The 15,792-nt window shown below is 33.1% G+C and overlaps 1 protein-coding gene across 5 annotated transcripts in view; it reads right to left on the bottom strand.

Moving 5' to 3' along the window:
• LOC129495453 (RAB11-binding protein RELCH) overlaps nucleotides 1–15,792 on the bottom strand; it is a 112,565-nt gene that overhangs the window by 70,761 nt on the left and 26,012 nt on the right. For all 5 annotated transcript variants that reach the window (XM_055302988.1, XM_055302986.1, XM_055302987.1 and 2 more), the window contains exons 3-10: nucleotides 10,465–10,536; nucleotides 10,301–10,356; nucleotides 10,086–10,199; nucleotides 8,312–8,515; nucleotides 8,115–8,206; nucleotides 7,151–7,432; nucleotides 4,298–4,373; nucleotides 2,706–2,801 (exon numbers count right to left, since the gene is read on the bottom strand). In XM_055302988.1, the coding sequence (XP_055158963.1) occupies nucleotides 2,706–2,801; nucleotides 4,298–4,373; nucleotides 7,151–7,432; nucleotides 8,115–8,206; nucleotides 8,312–8,515; nucleotides 10,086–10,199; nucleotides 10,301–10,356; nucleotides 10,465–10,536 (992 nt within the window). The remainder of the gene's footprint in view (nucleotides 1–2,705; nucleotides 2,802–4,297; nucleotides 4,374–7,150; nucleotides 7,433–8,114; nucleotides 8,207–8,311; nucleotides 8,516–10,085; nucleotides 10,200–10,300; nucleotides 10,357–10,464; nucleotides 10,537–15,792) is intronic.

Genomic DNA, 15,792 nt, shown 5'->3' with positions numbered 1-15,792 from the left:
AATGGATCCATGACCTAAAAAAGAGCTAAAGCTATGAAACTATTAGGAGGAAGCACAGGGAATAATCTTGACCTCAGCCTTGGCAATATATTCTTAGATTTGACACCAAAGACACAGGCAACAAAAGAAAAAATAGATAAATCAGACTTCATAAAAACGGAAAACATCTGTCCATAAAAGGATATTATAAAAAATGTGAAATGACAGCCTACCAAGTGGAAATATTAGCAAATCATATATAGAATAGGGGTTTAATATTGAGAATTGTAAGAACTCTTACAACTCAAAACCAAGACAAACAACCTAATTAAAAAATGGGCAAAGGACTTAAGAGAATATATTAAAAACTAATAACATCTATTGTATGTGGAATGGTGGCTCAGGGACAGGGAAAGAGTTTTTGTTATTTATCTTTTTATATTTAAAAAGATGTTAATAGGGACGCCTGGGTGGCTCAGCAGATGGGCGTCTGCCTTCCGGCTCAGGCTCAGGGCCTGATGCTGGATTCCTGGGGATTGAGTCCCACATCGGGCTCCTAGCGTGGAGCCTGCTTCTCCCTCTGCCTATGTCTCTGTTTCTCTGTGTGTGTCTCTCATGAATAAATAAATAAAATATTTAAAAAAATAATAAAAAAATAAAAAGATGTTAATGTAAATGTGTTACTTAAACAAAACCTTAAATCATGTTTCTAATGATTTATTTAACCAGCTAGGCTATTATTGTGGCCAATTAGTTTATCAAAGGACATTTTAACTGTATTTACGTATCAATAAAAAGGCTTATCCTGATAAAAGACTATATAAAACTTGAAAAGAAAAAAATCAAAATATTTATCCTTTAATCACAAGACCTTTTTAAAAATCCGTATTTAAGGAATTAAGGTAAAGTAGTAAATAAAAGTAATCTAATATTCAAAGGACGAATGGAAGTAAAAGTTTTGTCCTTTCATGCCCTGGGATTGGTTTCAAACCAAACCAAGATAAACTTCATTATTTACCAATTTAATTTCAAGAGAATACAACTTTGATAAATGGTAAATTTTCTGATAAAATAGAATAACACACAAATAATTAAACAAAGATAAACAATCACTTCTTCATGAAATTGTAAGTATATATTTTTAAATACAAAAAACTTAAAATCAGCCATAAAAGTAAACATCATACCACAAACAAAATGTGTGTATGTATAAATATATATGTAAGCATATATATTTATATATATATATAACAGATCTGATTACTGATGATGCAAATTTATAAATACTTCATGCAGTACAATCAGATTTTAGTGGTAGAATTTTCTATGATAAAAAAAGGGAAAATTAAAATAAGGCTTAAACTGCATCTCATAACAATTAAGTTTCTGTGCTATTTTAAAGATTATATTAAGGAGACACAGTAAAAGGGATGCAAACATTAATGCATTGCATGGAATATGTTACAAGCTAAAAAAAAGGAAAAGAAGCTCAAACACCATTCTGCCAAGCAGAACTGCAAAACAATCGGAAATTGGACACTGATCCTTCAAGATACAGGAATCTTTCATACTTATTAATATCTTACAACTATTTTTATGTATTAGATAAAATAAAACCACCGGTAAGTAAACAGGCTTTTAAATCTTTTTTTTAAATTCAAAACACCTACAGTAATAAAAAATTTTAATGTAAATTTTACATGTACGTTTCTACATGTAAGTTTTCTTGAGGATCAGTACAAATTTCTTGTGCTAAACGGATAATTAAGGATAAGCTTTATATGGGCTTTGCCAATGCATTGTGTACCTATCATACTGTAGGTCCCATGAATTATGATTGAAATCAGAGGTAAATATTAAGAAGATGATATAAGAAACTTACAGGATATACTCTAAAATACTCTTAATCCATTTTATAAAAAAATTTTGTGAACTGGAAGTTGATTTTATAAATTGAAATATTCAAACAAATTATTAAACTTGGTGACAAATAAATCACCCACTGTCATTTAAATTAGACTATAGTAACTTTTTATTAATCTTTTCTTGGCTGAATATAACTCTAAAGGTAACTCCCTACAGTATGGCTCATAATGGAGGTTCTTTGTACTAAAAGATACTGGCTACTGTATTTTGGATATTTTAAGCATCTGTCAATAACAAAGTTAGCTAAGAGAAAAGCAAAAGAAAGTACTTTCAAAAGTTATTGTCAATACTGTAACTATCCTATCATCGTAAGACTAGTGTAATTATGGACAAACGAATATAATAAAACTAACATTTATAATAGGTAACTACAAGAACATTTAGGAAAAAAGTTACATTATTAGTCCCAGTTAATTTTCAATACAAAGAGGGTCTATTTTTGTATACAGATCAAGCATATCATATCCACAGCAGAGATAAAATAAATCAGTTAACTGGTAATGTAGAAAACGGACAGTATTCATGGCACATAAATGGACCTACAGTAATAGTTAGTGCTGCAGAAGCTAATGATGCTTTAAGCAAAACTGGGAAAACATGAATACCATGCAGTTTTACTGAACTCACCTGACAGAGGTGTAAAACCATTCTCTAGGAGCAGAGATGCATGCACAAAAGTAAGAATATGATTGCAAGTAATAGACTTTAACAAAATAAAAATATAACACTAAACTTCAAAATGACAAAAAATGGACAACACGATGAGATTACTGGGATGAAAACACTTTTATGTGTCTCACCTCCCTCTTTGCCAACAGCACGTTAGGAACAATGTGTGGCAGGCAGCGTCCCAGCATTAACATAACACTTTTCTCACTGTCTGCAATCCGAGACACCTAGAAAACCAAAGAATTAATAAATGAGGATGGTGTAGAAATTCCATGCATGATGGTTCTTGAAGTTCACGCTTTAGATCCTGCCACCTCCACTCTAAGCACACACCCAAAGTTTTCCAACTTCTGATGGCAGTGGTAATAACAAGACATTCCCATCACGGACAACAAGAACTGTGTTACCACACAGGATAAACATTTCTGTAAGCAAGAAATAGACTGAAAATACCAGGAAGAAGCAAGCGTGAATCCAAGGAGCCCTACAAGGCTACAGTTCTGGGAACAAGGAAGGATAACACAGGACTAAGGTAACTTCAATGGTTTTCCGTTCATTCTTGAAAAGATGCCTACATAACTACAATGTATGCCCCTGGCAATAGTTTGGAAAGTGAAGCTGCGTACAGGAGACAGAAGCCCAAGGCTGACCTAGTTCTGCTGTGAGGATTACCAGAAATGTATCCAAAGCATCCTCTAGCTATTTCAGATTCACAATGACATTGTGAAACTGATGCCCACAAGAGGTTCAGTGGAATCAACCATAAAACAACCAGAAAGGGGAGGAGTATAATGATAGAAAAAAATAATAAAATGCCCTTTCAATTGGGCTCATGAATGGACCCTGCTTCTCCCTCTGCCTGTTTCTCTCTCTCTAATAAATAAATTTAAAAATCTTAAAAACAGGGCAGCACCGGTGGCTTAGCAGTTTAGCACTGCCTTCCGCTCAGGGCATGATCCTGGAGACCTGGGATGGAGTCCCGCGTGGGGCTCCCTGCATAGAGCCCCGCGTGGGGCTCCCTGCATAGAGCCTGCTTCTCCCTCTGCCTGTTTCTCTCTCTCTCTCTCTCTCTCTGTCTAATAAATAAATAAATAAATCTTTAAAAAATAATTAAAATGTTCTTTCAAGATGAGCCTCCATCAATTAAAAAGCACTTGAGGAATCTGAGAGCTAACAAACTCAGCGATCAAAGATAATCACTCCTGGGGTGCTTGGGTGACTCAGTGGGTTAAGTATCTGCCTTCAGCCCAGGTCATACCCAAGCCGGGCTCCCTGCTCAGCAGGGAGTCTGCTTTTCCCTCTCCCTCTGCCTTTCCACCCTACTTGTGTTCTCTCTCTCAAATAAATAAAATATTAAAGAAAAAAAAAAGATAACCACTCCTAATGAAGTAAAAATAATAGGGTAATCTAAAAACAACTGAAATACAAACAATATGTACATTTAACACTGGTTTTCTGAATTATACCAAAAAAAGGCATATTACCATATGTCAGACATAACAAATTAAAAATAGATACAAACGGTCCCTTTAATAGTAGACAAAACTTTAGTCTAAATGACAGAAATAATCAACTACCTTTCTTAAAAGCTTAAAATTTTAGGTATTATTTCCTAGGCTATTATTTTAAAAAACAGATGTTTATTTGAAATGGAGTCTTACTACAGATAAGAAGAAAAATCAAATATTTTAAAAAAGTTCCAAGAATATATGGTATAATTTACCTCTGATCCTAAACGACTATCTGCCGACATTCGACAAAAAGAGAGTAGAGCTTGGTGGAAAGCAGGAGACAATTTCCTAGAAGAAAAATTGGATGAAAAGGGACAATACCAAATAGTTACCATCGGTATTTAGGAGAAGGTAAATTGCATGCTGTAACTCCTATTCCTGCATTCATCCTGCCCCACAAATGCTAACTGGATTTTTCAACCACCAATGATTTGAAGAATAATTCACTAGTGAATTATACAGGGGAAGAAATTAGCAATAACCAATTTTAAAATAGTTTCAGGTTCTATGAGTGAACAGCCTGTAAATATCGGATCAAACCTGAAATATAGAACAGATCAATGATTATAGAATGTATTTGCAAAATCTGAAATGAGGACTTTTTTCTCCACAATTCCCAATAGTCCAGTAAGGTGGATAAAAAATTGCTGACAGGAATTAAAGTTTTGCAGACCGCTCCAATGATAATGATAAACCTTAATGTTAGAGACCCACATAAAAGAGGTAATAATTAAAGGTAAATGAAGCAGAGGCTCAGTCAACATTTATGGTATATTATAAAGGAAAGTATTTTATTTTTGCAATTGAAAATATTAGCTTATATTTAAGAAATGAAGTTAAAACATTATTCTCTAAAATGACACTAGTTTCTGTGTAGTAGTATTCACAAAATATGACTGAGTTGTACTTTATCTCAACCTACAAAAAAAGGGCTAATGCTAAAAGTTACAAAATAGAGGCTATTTAGTATATACTATGAAGTGGCATTCAGTAATTTCTATGAATACAGAGTAAGAATAATGTACCAAAGCTCAAGTATTTGCTCATCTATGTTCCTTCTCCCATATTCTTTCAGTGGAACAGCCATGATCCATCTAATCAACCAACCCAGAAACCACAAATCAGCCTGTATCTTTCCCTTTCTTTTAACTCCAAATCCAATCAAGCTTTTACCTTCTAACTATCTTAAATTCTACTTACTTCATTCCAATACCTCAATCATTTCTTACCTGGATTCTTCCAATAGACAACCCCCCACCCCCCAATTAGGCTTCTTTCCTCCAATTTTGCTACTCTCCAATCAACTCTACCTTAGAGGACTCTTTCTAAATCGTAGATACCATCATGTCCCAGCTCTCTAAAATGAGTTAATGTGGATTATATGACTGTCTTTGCTTAAACCTTACTAAATTCTTCTTAGTTCCCCAAAATGTGTGGTATGCTCTTAGCACATGCTATCTTCCATGAGTGGGAACACTCCTTCCTATCTCTTCGTCTGGTTAACTCCTATTTAGTTGGCAGGCCTCAGCTTAAACACTTCTTCCCTGAAAACTACCTGTTTTGATGACTTACATTAGGTGCCCTGATGTGTGTTCCCAAAGCAAGCTAAACTTCTCTTATATTTCTATTTTTCACACTTTATGATTGTCTGATTGTTGGTCTCTCTCATACCATGTGATTACCGTATGTTTTGCCTTCCATTTGTTCCTTGTTAACACTGCCTAGCACAGTTAAGAACTAAAAATATTAGCTGAACAAATTTAATAACCATCTTTCTCCAGAAAGTGACTTTTGTACATCAAAAGAGATATATGGAAGTACTCCTAAACATTAAAGAACTACTACAATTGCCATTATTGTTGAGCATCTAAACATAGATTTTTATGACTCTATCTTATCCATACTAGAAAAAAATGCAACTTGAAGACTAGGCTGTATCTATTTCAACTCTATAACCTCCATAATACCTAAAGAAAAATGTGGATAGAAATTTTACAAAAAGTTGTGGCTCATCAGTAGAAAGATTTACTTACAAAAAAATCAAATGCTTCTTAATAATGAGTACCTCTAAGTCTAAAAGAAATCAGTCATACTTTCCTATTATATTCCAAAATTAGGTGTAATATCCGTCTGTTTAATGGAAGGAGAAAGCATGACTTGCAGCTCAGAATTGCACCATAGGCTATCTGTGAGGATGAAATAAGTCAGTGTACAGAAAGAATTTAGAACTGTGCCTAAAATATAAAAAAGAGGACAGTAAACATTCCTTTATTAAAATGATTTCTTCACATTAAAACGTAAAAAAATTTTAAATTATATTTTGTCTCCTCCACTAGAAAATCTGATCATAAAGGGCATGTACCACTGTTATCTGAGTTCAATCACTGAGACTCAACAAAAGTAAAGTAAATGAATCAAGAGAATATCAATAATACAATATTAGTCATGGAAGCAGACACAGGAAAGGGGACTAGGAACAGAAACAATTCCCCTATTTACATTGGTAACTATGCAGTACCAAAACCTTCTACTGTGTCTGTTAATAACAGAGAAAAAGTAAAATCCCTGGCTATGGGGCTGCCTGGGTGGTGCAGCTGGTTCAGTGTCCAACTCTTGGTTTTAGTTCAGGTTGAGATCCAGGATTGTGAGATAGAGCCTGCGTTTGGCTCTGCGCTTGCAGGGAGCCTACTTCAGATTCTCCCTCTCCCTCTGCCCTTCCAGCTTGTGCTCTCTCTCAAATAAACAAATTTAAAAAAAATAAAATCACTGGGTACAAGAGTTTACAGCACACAGAATATACATATTATTTTATGGGTCTAAGTACTTTGCTAAGATTAGAAACGATTCCATTTATGTTTTAATCCTCTTTAATGTAATTTAACTTCGTAATTACTTTGTGTTTTTTTTTTTTTGAGACATGTACTTTGCTATGTGTTAAGTTTATGCGTTTATGCCAAGTGTAAAAATTTATACATTTGACCTGCAAATAAGAACTGAAGCTCCTCTAGTTGGGCGAGGTACTAGACAGCTGAAAGATGCACTCAAAACGTAGGCTGTATACTAACCTATTGGGTTTATCAAAATGGACTGTGTTTTTACTTGATGGAGAAGATGGAACTTCTTCTTTTTCTCTCCTGGGGACAGAATTTGGGAAATTCTCCTTAGGAATAGTGGAATCAACTTCATCTGATTTTGAAAGATGGTTATTTTTGTCTTTTCCCTTGTCTGTGTTATTTATAACTGGATTCTGTCCACTGTCTTCAGAGTCTTTATGATCCAAAGAAGGTTGAACAGAGTCACAAACTACTGGGATGGCAAAGTGTTCATTTTTGAGGAAGTCCATTTCGCTGCAGCAAGAAAGAGAAATTATCAGAAAACAACTATATTCTTAAAACTGTGGCAATACCATAAACAAACCTCATATTGTTTTTTTTGTTGTTGTTGTTGGTTTTTGTTTTTTTTCATATTAGGTTTTATGCATTAAAAGCATCACACATTAATTGAAAATTGTTTGACAACTGATTAATCTTTTCTGTACTCTATACACGAATGCTTCATATACCTAAAAGTATAACTACAAATGCTTACCATGAAGCATAAAAATAGCCTCATAAATTCTGTTTTGAACTGGCTTATAACCTTCTTTTCTGTATTTGAAAATGGGAATAATTCCATCTAATTGACAGGATATTAATAAGAATTAAATGAAATAATCAGTGGGAAATGTTTACAACATTAGTGTGAAGGAGTTATTTTATTAATACTGACACAACCATGGGGAAGTGAAAACCATGTTCCTTGCTTCCAAGAATTAATTAGTTACATGATTACTATGATGCCTTAATAACATTTTTTGGGGAAAAAGAATATATTAAATATACAAAACAATTTTAAAACTTTCTTTTAAAAGTACTAGAATATTAAAAATTATGTCTTACAACTTAAGTATTATTTTATATATTTATAAAATCTGTTAATTTCTTTACAACCTTTAAGAGGTGTTTTTAGAAATGATGATTGAGTACTAACCTTTCAAGTCTTCTGATCTGCTCCATCAAAGACCATTTTTCATTATTTAATAAACTAATTTTATCTTCTAATTTCTGTACTAGCAAGGAATTCTAAAATCAAAATGGGAGAAAAACAGAAACTCAGGATCTCATAGCATGCTTTTATACAATTTAAATAGTTTTTGTGGACCTGACTAGTTAATTAATACTGCTCACCTCTACAGTCTGAGGAGTTTCAAGGCTTGGAAGAAGGTTGCCTAAAACTGGTGTAAGAGCCTCTAATTCATCTTCTTCTACACCACTGGCCACATCCACAAGGTCTTTCCCAGTCACTTGATGATTTCCAAAATCTCGGTAGAGCTGCAGTAAGTCTGGAGGTTTTGGAATGTTTAATCCTACATCATCCCAGAGTTCAAAATCCTAAAATATAAATGATAATATTTTTAAAACCTGGAGAAATTTTATCCTGCATTTTTAAGATTCATTATATTCCTTATAGCTAGTATCTTGAAAACCCAAGATAATCATAATTTTGTTGTAATGTCAAAGTGTATGTTCCAAGTGGGAAAATATCATCATTAAACTTACTTTACATCTTCTACTGCCTGATATTCTTCTTCTAAGTTTCCTGATAGTCTAAGTAAACAGGTTAAACTGCCTAAGATGTCAAGATGTTGCATATACAATCTTTTTATTTATTAAATCTCTCAAAAATGCAAACCCTTAACTTTTAAGATTGTGTTAACTTTCAAGCTGGTAAAACATACTTAAATATTTGCATGAAGTCATAGAACATGTCTCTATTAAGAAAATCTTAGTTTATAAGTTGTACCCATTATTTATAAGTAAACTAATTGATGGGATTAATTTTGTTCTTCCTTTCTTTAATATTTTAACCTGTATACATTTAGTGTAATCTCTGGTGGGTAAGCAAGCAATTTAACCTGCTTGCCTTCTATAGCTGTTTGAATCCAACTTATATTATTAAAAATGCTTCTGAAAAATTTCAGAATCCAAATAGCTATTCTTTGATTTATCACATATGAAATATTCACTTGAATTCAATCTAACACAATTTTATTACTGAGGTACAAAAAGGTATGTCATCTCAAGCATTCTATGAGCAAAGATTTTTTGAAGAGCTTAATAAAATTCCAGATTATATGCAAATATATTGCCCTACCATTCTCTTTCTCCAATACATCAAAATTTAGTACTAATTTGATATCTTTAACTTTTTATACTTTTTTGGGAAACCACTCAGGGGCTTTTACAGTCTTCAAAGACATAAGGAAATAGGTAGAATCTGAATTATTATAGATATTATAACTAAAAAACTATCAAGAATTCAGAGAAAGGAGTCAGTTTCTGTCTTGAGACAGAAGGAAAGGTTTTGGAAAGGTGATGACCTGTGCTCTCCCTTGGAAAAGGTTTAGGTATTCACAAGGCACATGGCAATAAAGAGATAGGAGAACTAATTATTTCAGAGACAAGGGGAAGAATGAACAAAAGCAGAAAACTCTGTAGGAACCAGATATGTTGAGGGGGATGCAAGCCCTTCTGTATGGCAAGATTATAATGAAGAGGCAAAAGATAATGTTGGAGAGGTAGGCAGAGGATAAACTAAAAAGAAAGTTGAGAGGGCTTATAAATTTATAAATGATAACAAAGGAGTTAAAGCAGTAGGTAAGAGAGATGACTGACATGAAAACGGAGAAGTTTAGAAGGTGGAGATATTAGTAAGGCGAAAAACAGATACAATGGGACTAAGACAGTAACAGTTGAGTGTGGCAATGGGTGCTTGGCCAAAAGAATACCAGACTGGGTGGGCTGAGAAGTGTTTGCTAACTAGTATTAATAGAATTTTACCTTACACGTAACGTATGACTTAAAAATTAGAGAAACTAAATAAAAGAGAAAATATATACAAATGAAAAAGGAAACAAATCACTGTCAAAAAAAACAAAAAAACAAAAAAAAGTAATTGTACCTGGTCATCATTTTCATCTGAAAAGGTTATTGAAGTAAGCTTGTAGTTATTCTTCAATAAAAATTCATTGACTAAGAAGTTTAGAGCTCTCTTTTCAAGAGGTTTGATTGGTTCCTACAGGCAAAATAAAAGATACAATACTATAAGTTTCCCTCCTTTAATACTTGTGCTATCATTTTATGTGGAAGATACTTTTAGGTCTGTCATTCACCCACCTGAATTTCAGGACTTGATTTGTAATTTTTTCGTTCCTGTAAAGGAACTTCATGTTCTGGTGGAAGAAAATACAAATACTTTACTATTTTACATTTGAACATTTCTCAGCTACTTCTACATTGTCAAAGTAGAAAAAGTCTCAAAAAAGTTTTATGTACACCACCTGCAGCCTTTGTCAGGTTGGCTCGGAGGGCCTGAATGGTCTCCTTGGCTTTCCGTAGTTCAAACTCCAGGACTGGACAGGGATTTGGAATAAACACACACAGGCATCCAACCAAGAAAAGGGAAACAAAATTAAAAAATAAAAAGCAAGGATGGGTATGAAAAAAAAATACAATTTGTATTGAAAACAGAAAGCATGCAATCTTTATGAAATTTGTGAACGCATGCAGCAGAGTTGGTTTGCAAGCAAACTGGTGAATGTTTTCCATAGTTTTAGAATTCAGGGGATTGTTGGTCAAATGTTCTAGCTGTCTGACAGGGAACAGCTCTATTTAAAAATAAAATCTATGGCATACTCTCATTTAGGTAAATAAAAATATTAGTAATCTGGGTCTTGTACTTCACAGAGCATAGGTAAGAAAATGCAATGGAATGTTTTCAAGTGACATAATTTTAGGGAACAAGACAAAAATTTAGATCAAGTTCAAGCAAATATACTTTAAGAAAACCTTAGGATTAAAAATGAGAAAAGTATTTTTAAAAGCATTATCTAGAATAATGTTATAAATCAATATACAGAAACAGTGAATATATCCCTTCATTAAGATGTTGAAGAAACCTGGTTTAAGTATTTAACAAATGTTGGGATGGCTGTAAGTTTTTCTAACAACAAAAGTATGTTTTCTATAAACAAGCATAGATATGTTAAACACATATCTTAAAAAATGTTCCTATGGTTTTAGGTTTCATTTAAATCCAAAAGAAATAGAAATAGTTTGTCTTTTCATTTCTATTTAAGACCATTCCAAAGTAAATGATAGTGTACAATTCTAAAAGTATAGTACAGTACTAAGGATACTAAGTATAATTAAGCAGGAATTCAAAGTTTCTGGTAACTCTCCAAATAGATATGCTTTCATGTTAAGAGATACTAACTAGTGAAACTAAAAGACTTCTCTTGTTACTGATAAGATAAATGTGACTACTGAGGAAACATTTTTAAAAGCTCTTGAAAATGTTTTTATCACGAGCAACATTTAACTACATGTGTCTTAACTGGGAACTTTCTTTAAAATATATAAATATTGCTCTGAAGAAAAAGCAAACTTAGCTGTGAGGAAAAAAGCCATTTCCGTGAAGTAAAGCTCTGGGAAAATTAAGTGATCTCTGTCACAGCTGGATATTAAACAAAATTATACTATTTAAATAGTTCTGCATAAAAACTAACAAATCAAAAAATTTAAAAATGGCAATTTTTCCTGATTAATAAACAAAAAAGATGGCAAATGAGATGCTATCAGAGACAATAAAGCTATAAAAATATATGGAAAAATTAGGATTCACTCAGTTTGCATATTTTCATTAAAAACTTAAGATGTAATTGAATCACATCTAGTACATGAAGGCCAATTATTTTGATGCACAGAACTTCACTGCAGCAACATGAAAGCACAACTAAAAGTATGACATGTATGTTACTATTTCTTTTTTGGTAGTTAGCAATGCTGATCTGCAAACATTTCTGTGCAACAAAGTTAAAACATTTTCCCTAAAACTTACACTTCTGGAAACAGAGTTTGTGTTTAAAGTCAGACTGCACACATTCGGTGTGTTAAGTACAAAATAGATTTACTTTTTTTTTTTTTTAATTTCAAAGCTCTAGATAATTGATTTTGATCTAAAAATACTTAACTATACCTTAAGTAAAATCAGTATATATATTATGCTTTCAGTATTACTTACAAATTTAGTAAGACATATTACAGAACAATTGCAGATCAGAAATGCCTGCACCAGAATGATAGATATATGAAAAAAAAATAAATTAAAAAAAGGGTTAAAACACAAACTGTGAAAAACTCAAATTCAATTGGTGAAAAGTTTAGGTGACTAAGAGCAAAACACTGAATGATCAAGGCACAGAAAGCCAGAAAAACCCATGTCAGACGGCAAGAATTTATATTTTTATGCACATCTACAAATACATTGCCAAATGTCACTAAACGTTACCAATGCTTTGAAAAGATAGTGCTTATCAAAATGAATTCACTCTGCTGCATGTTTCTTAATATACAATATAGACTTTAAAAGACAAAGGCATATCTTTGAAGCTATAGTACATCTCTATAAAGGCACAGTAGGATCAAGTAATTACAATTATATCAGAAAATTTCACAAGAAAGGTCTGAAGAGCTATATTCAAACATATATGGATTTGTCTCCTTTATTTAAAAAAATTAAAGCTCAAAATTAATAATCTTGTAAAGAGATACATTGTACCAAATAACCTCCAAGTCTTTTTCAAATATTTTAATTCTTCATAAAAATGTTTGAGGATGTGTATTGTTTGTAAAAAACACTGTAGGAACCAACTACCCAGGTGACCTGCTCACTCCACCATCTCAATCCTCTACTACTAGTTTAACCCTACTGAAGGCAATTTTATTGGAATTAAACTAATAACTGCAAATATGTAGGTATATTCTATTATTGCATATTATAATCTTATCAAAATAATTAATAATTTTCAGTATAAACAACTCTAGTAGTTGAAATTGTTGTTTTCCAGCAGGAGTTGGAATACTGTATACTGTCAGAGGTACCTGAATGTTTAAAGATTATATCCTCGTGACTTTACATGAAAGGTAGAGTGTTAAATTTCAAAACAGAAAAAAATATCAATCCCTTGTGGCCCCAATCAATATATCACTGTATTATCTTGAAATGTCTGCTAGTCTTTGATCATCCTGGCATGAAACTCAAAATATTATTTTGGAAAAAACTTCCATAATTCTGACAGGACTCTGATCAGAGTCAAGTACTTTTCTTATTCTCACTCCTGTTTACTGAAGAGTTCAAATCAACAAAACTGAGTCAAGGTCCTTCCCATAGTAGACATGAAACCATCTTCTTTCAAGTCAGAATTCCCTGGATCTTTTTTTTCTGACTATAAAGTCATTTGACTTCATAGTAAAATACCACTTCCCCCTTTTTAATAGTTATTTTATTATCCCAGGAACAGAATGCTAAGATTGGAAGATTCTTTTAAAATTGTTAGAATAAAAATCTATTCCTAAAAATTATACAGAAATCCTACAACTGTAGGGATTTACCACCCCTCCGGGGTTTAGAGAATTCTCTCTGCCTATTATAGACTTTAGAATGGAATAGTAGTATTGGCATGACTTAGTAAATAGTGAAAAATAAATGAACAGAAGCAAGAAGCAATCTCTATAGTTTATAGACATTTAGTTTTCTGTATTTATTTCAGTGGGGGGAAAATCATCTTCCCCAAACCTTAAAAGAAAAAAAAAACAAAAAAAACCCAAAATTCTTATTATTACTATCTTTCCTGCTCAGGTTCTCATACAGATTCCTCTAATCACTCATCTCAAAGCTGGTGTTTTCCAAGGTATCATCTTGGCCCTTTTCTTGGCCTACATATCCCACTGGGATGACATCCACTCATGGTTTTAACTGTGACAAGTACTCTGAAGACTCAAAAATCTTTACCTTTTCCCAAAGATACAGACCTACTTAATTATCTCTAGGAGATGCCCACCTGAATGTCTCCTAAGTTTTGAATTTGATTTATCTAAATGAATTTTATCATCTTCCTCTCAAATCTGCTCTCCTTTTTCCTCCGGCAGCCTCTCTCCATTAATGGCACCACTGTCTATACAGATATCCAAATAGGAAACCTGGAAATTACTCTTCACTTATCCACTGTGCTTAGTCCACGTTAATTAAATGTCCAAGCCAAGCCATATTAATTCCACCCCTAAAGTAACCCCCCTAAAAAACTGTTCATCTCAATTGTCTCTGAAAATTATCCTAGTTCAGAACTTTTTGACTTATCATATAAATTATAATACCTTTCAACCATATTAAAGTCTTGTTTGAGCATCTACTTCAATTAAAATCATAAAGATTTAAGTAAGCCTCAAAATAAGAAAAACAAAAGTACTACTAATAGGAAGTCATAAATACCTCTACTAGAGGAGAAATACATCAGGAAACAAATAGGTTCATTTAATATGATAAATATGGATATATACGTTGAGGCCAATAGCTAAGGGAAGAGAAGGCTATTGATGCTGTTTCTTAATCAGTGGACAGGCCAGTTTATTTCCCAGGCAAAAATATGAAAGTCATTTTAGAAGGTCTACTAGATTATGTAAGCTTTATAGAGGCTTCAAATGTCTGTTTTGTTGAAAACTGTTAATACAACAGCATAATACCGTGAGTATAGAATAAATACTCAACAAATATTAGTTGAATAAATGGATAGTCAGAGACTCTGATGCTAAAAGATGGATCATGTGAAACTGAGACACGGTTATAGGTGGTTCCAAAATTAACAAGTCTCTCACCACTGTTTCTAAAGTACCAAACATTTATTTTATTATAGACATTTTTCAGGACAAATTCCTTGAGAGCAGAAACTTTATCTATTTCATGTTTCCATATCTAGTACCTAACACATAACAGATGCTTAGAATGTCTAAAATAAATTTTAAAATGGCAATCCCAACATTTAGAACATACATGTCCCTTGCTATCTTTAAGAAAACTTAAAAATTTAAGAGGTGCCCTATACATGCACCAAGTAACACTAGATTTCTTTAATATACAGAAGCTCAGTTAGGTTAAGCTCATTTCAGTTTCATGTCAACTACTTTTGAACTCATTTTTATGTGAAAATTTACAGTTCTAAATTCAGAAATGGAAGCTATTTAAAATAAAAAGTTTTTTTTACTGAAGATTTTATTTATTTATTCATGAGACAGAGAGAGAGGCAGAGACACAGGCAAAGGGAGAAGCAGGCTCCACACAGGGAGCTCGATGTGGGACTTGATCCCAGGACTCCAGGATCATGCCCTGAGCCAAGGTAGATGCTCAACCGCTGAGCCACCCAGGCGTCCCTAAAATAAAAAGGTTTTAAAAAATTACTTCTTTTAGGGGCACTGGGGCGGCTCAGTTGGTTAAGCGTCTGCCTTTGGCTTGGGTCATGATCTCAGGGTCCTGGGACTGAGCCCCAAGTCTGCTCCCTGCTCAGCAGGGAGTCTGCTTCTCCCTCTGCATCTGTGCCCCCCTCTTGCTTGTGCTTCTCTTTCTCCCTGTCTCAAATAAATAAATAAAATCTTTTTTAAAAAGTTTACTTCTTTTAAAAGAAAATGGCTACGTTGAAATAGTCTTTTACAGGAAAGAGACAATTTGACTATCTACCCACAGGAATGTATAGATAGGTCAAAGCTACAGCCTGGTACTAAAAAATAAATTGTAGGCTCTGGAATAAAAACTTATGTGCTCAGGGAAGCCTGAGTGG

This window comes from Nyctereutes procyonoides, unplaced genomic scaffold (assembly GCF_905146905.1).
Source record: "Nyctereutes procyonoides isolate TBG_1078 unplaced genomic scaffold, NYPRO_anot_genome, whole genome shotgun sequence".
NCBI lineage: Eukaryota > Metazoa > Chordata > Mammalia > Carnivora > Canidae > Nyctereutes > Nyctereutes procyonoides.
The sequence above is the reverse complement of the archived record's forward strand: the minus strand, read 5'-3'. Positions and strand labels throughout refer to the sequence as shown.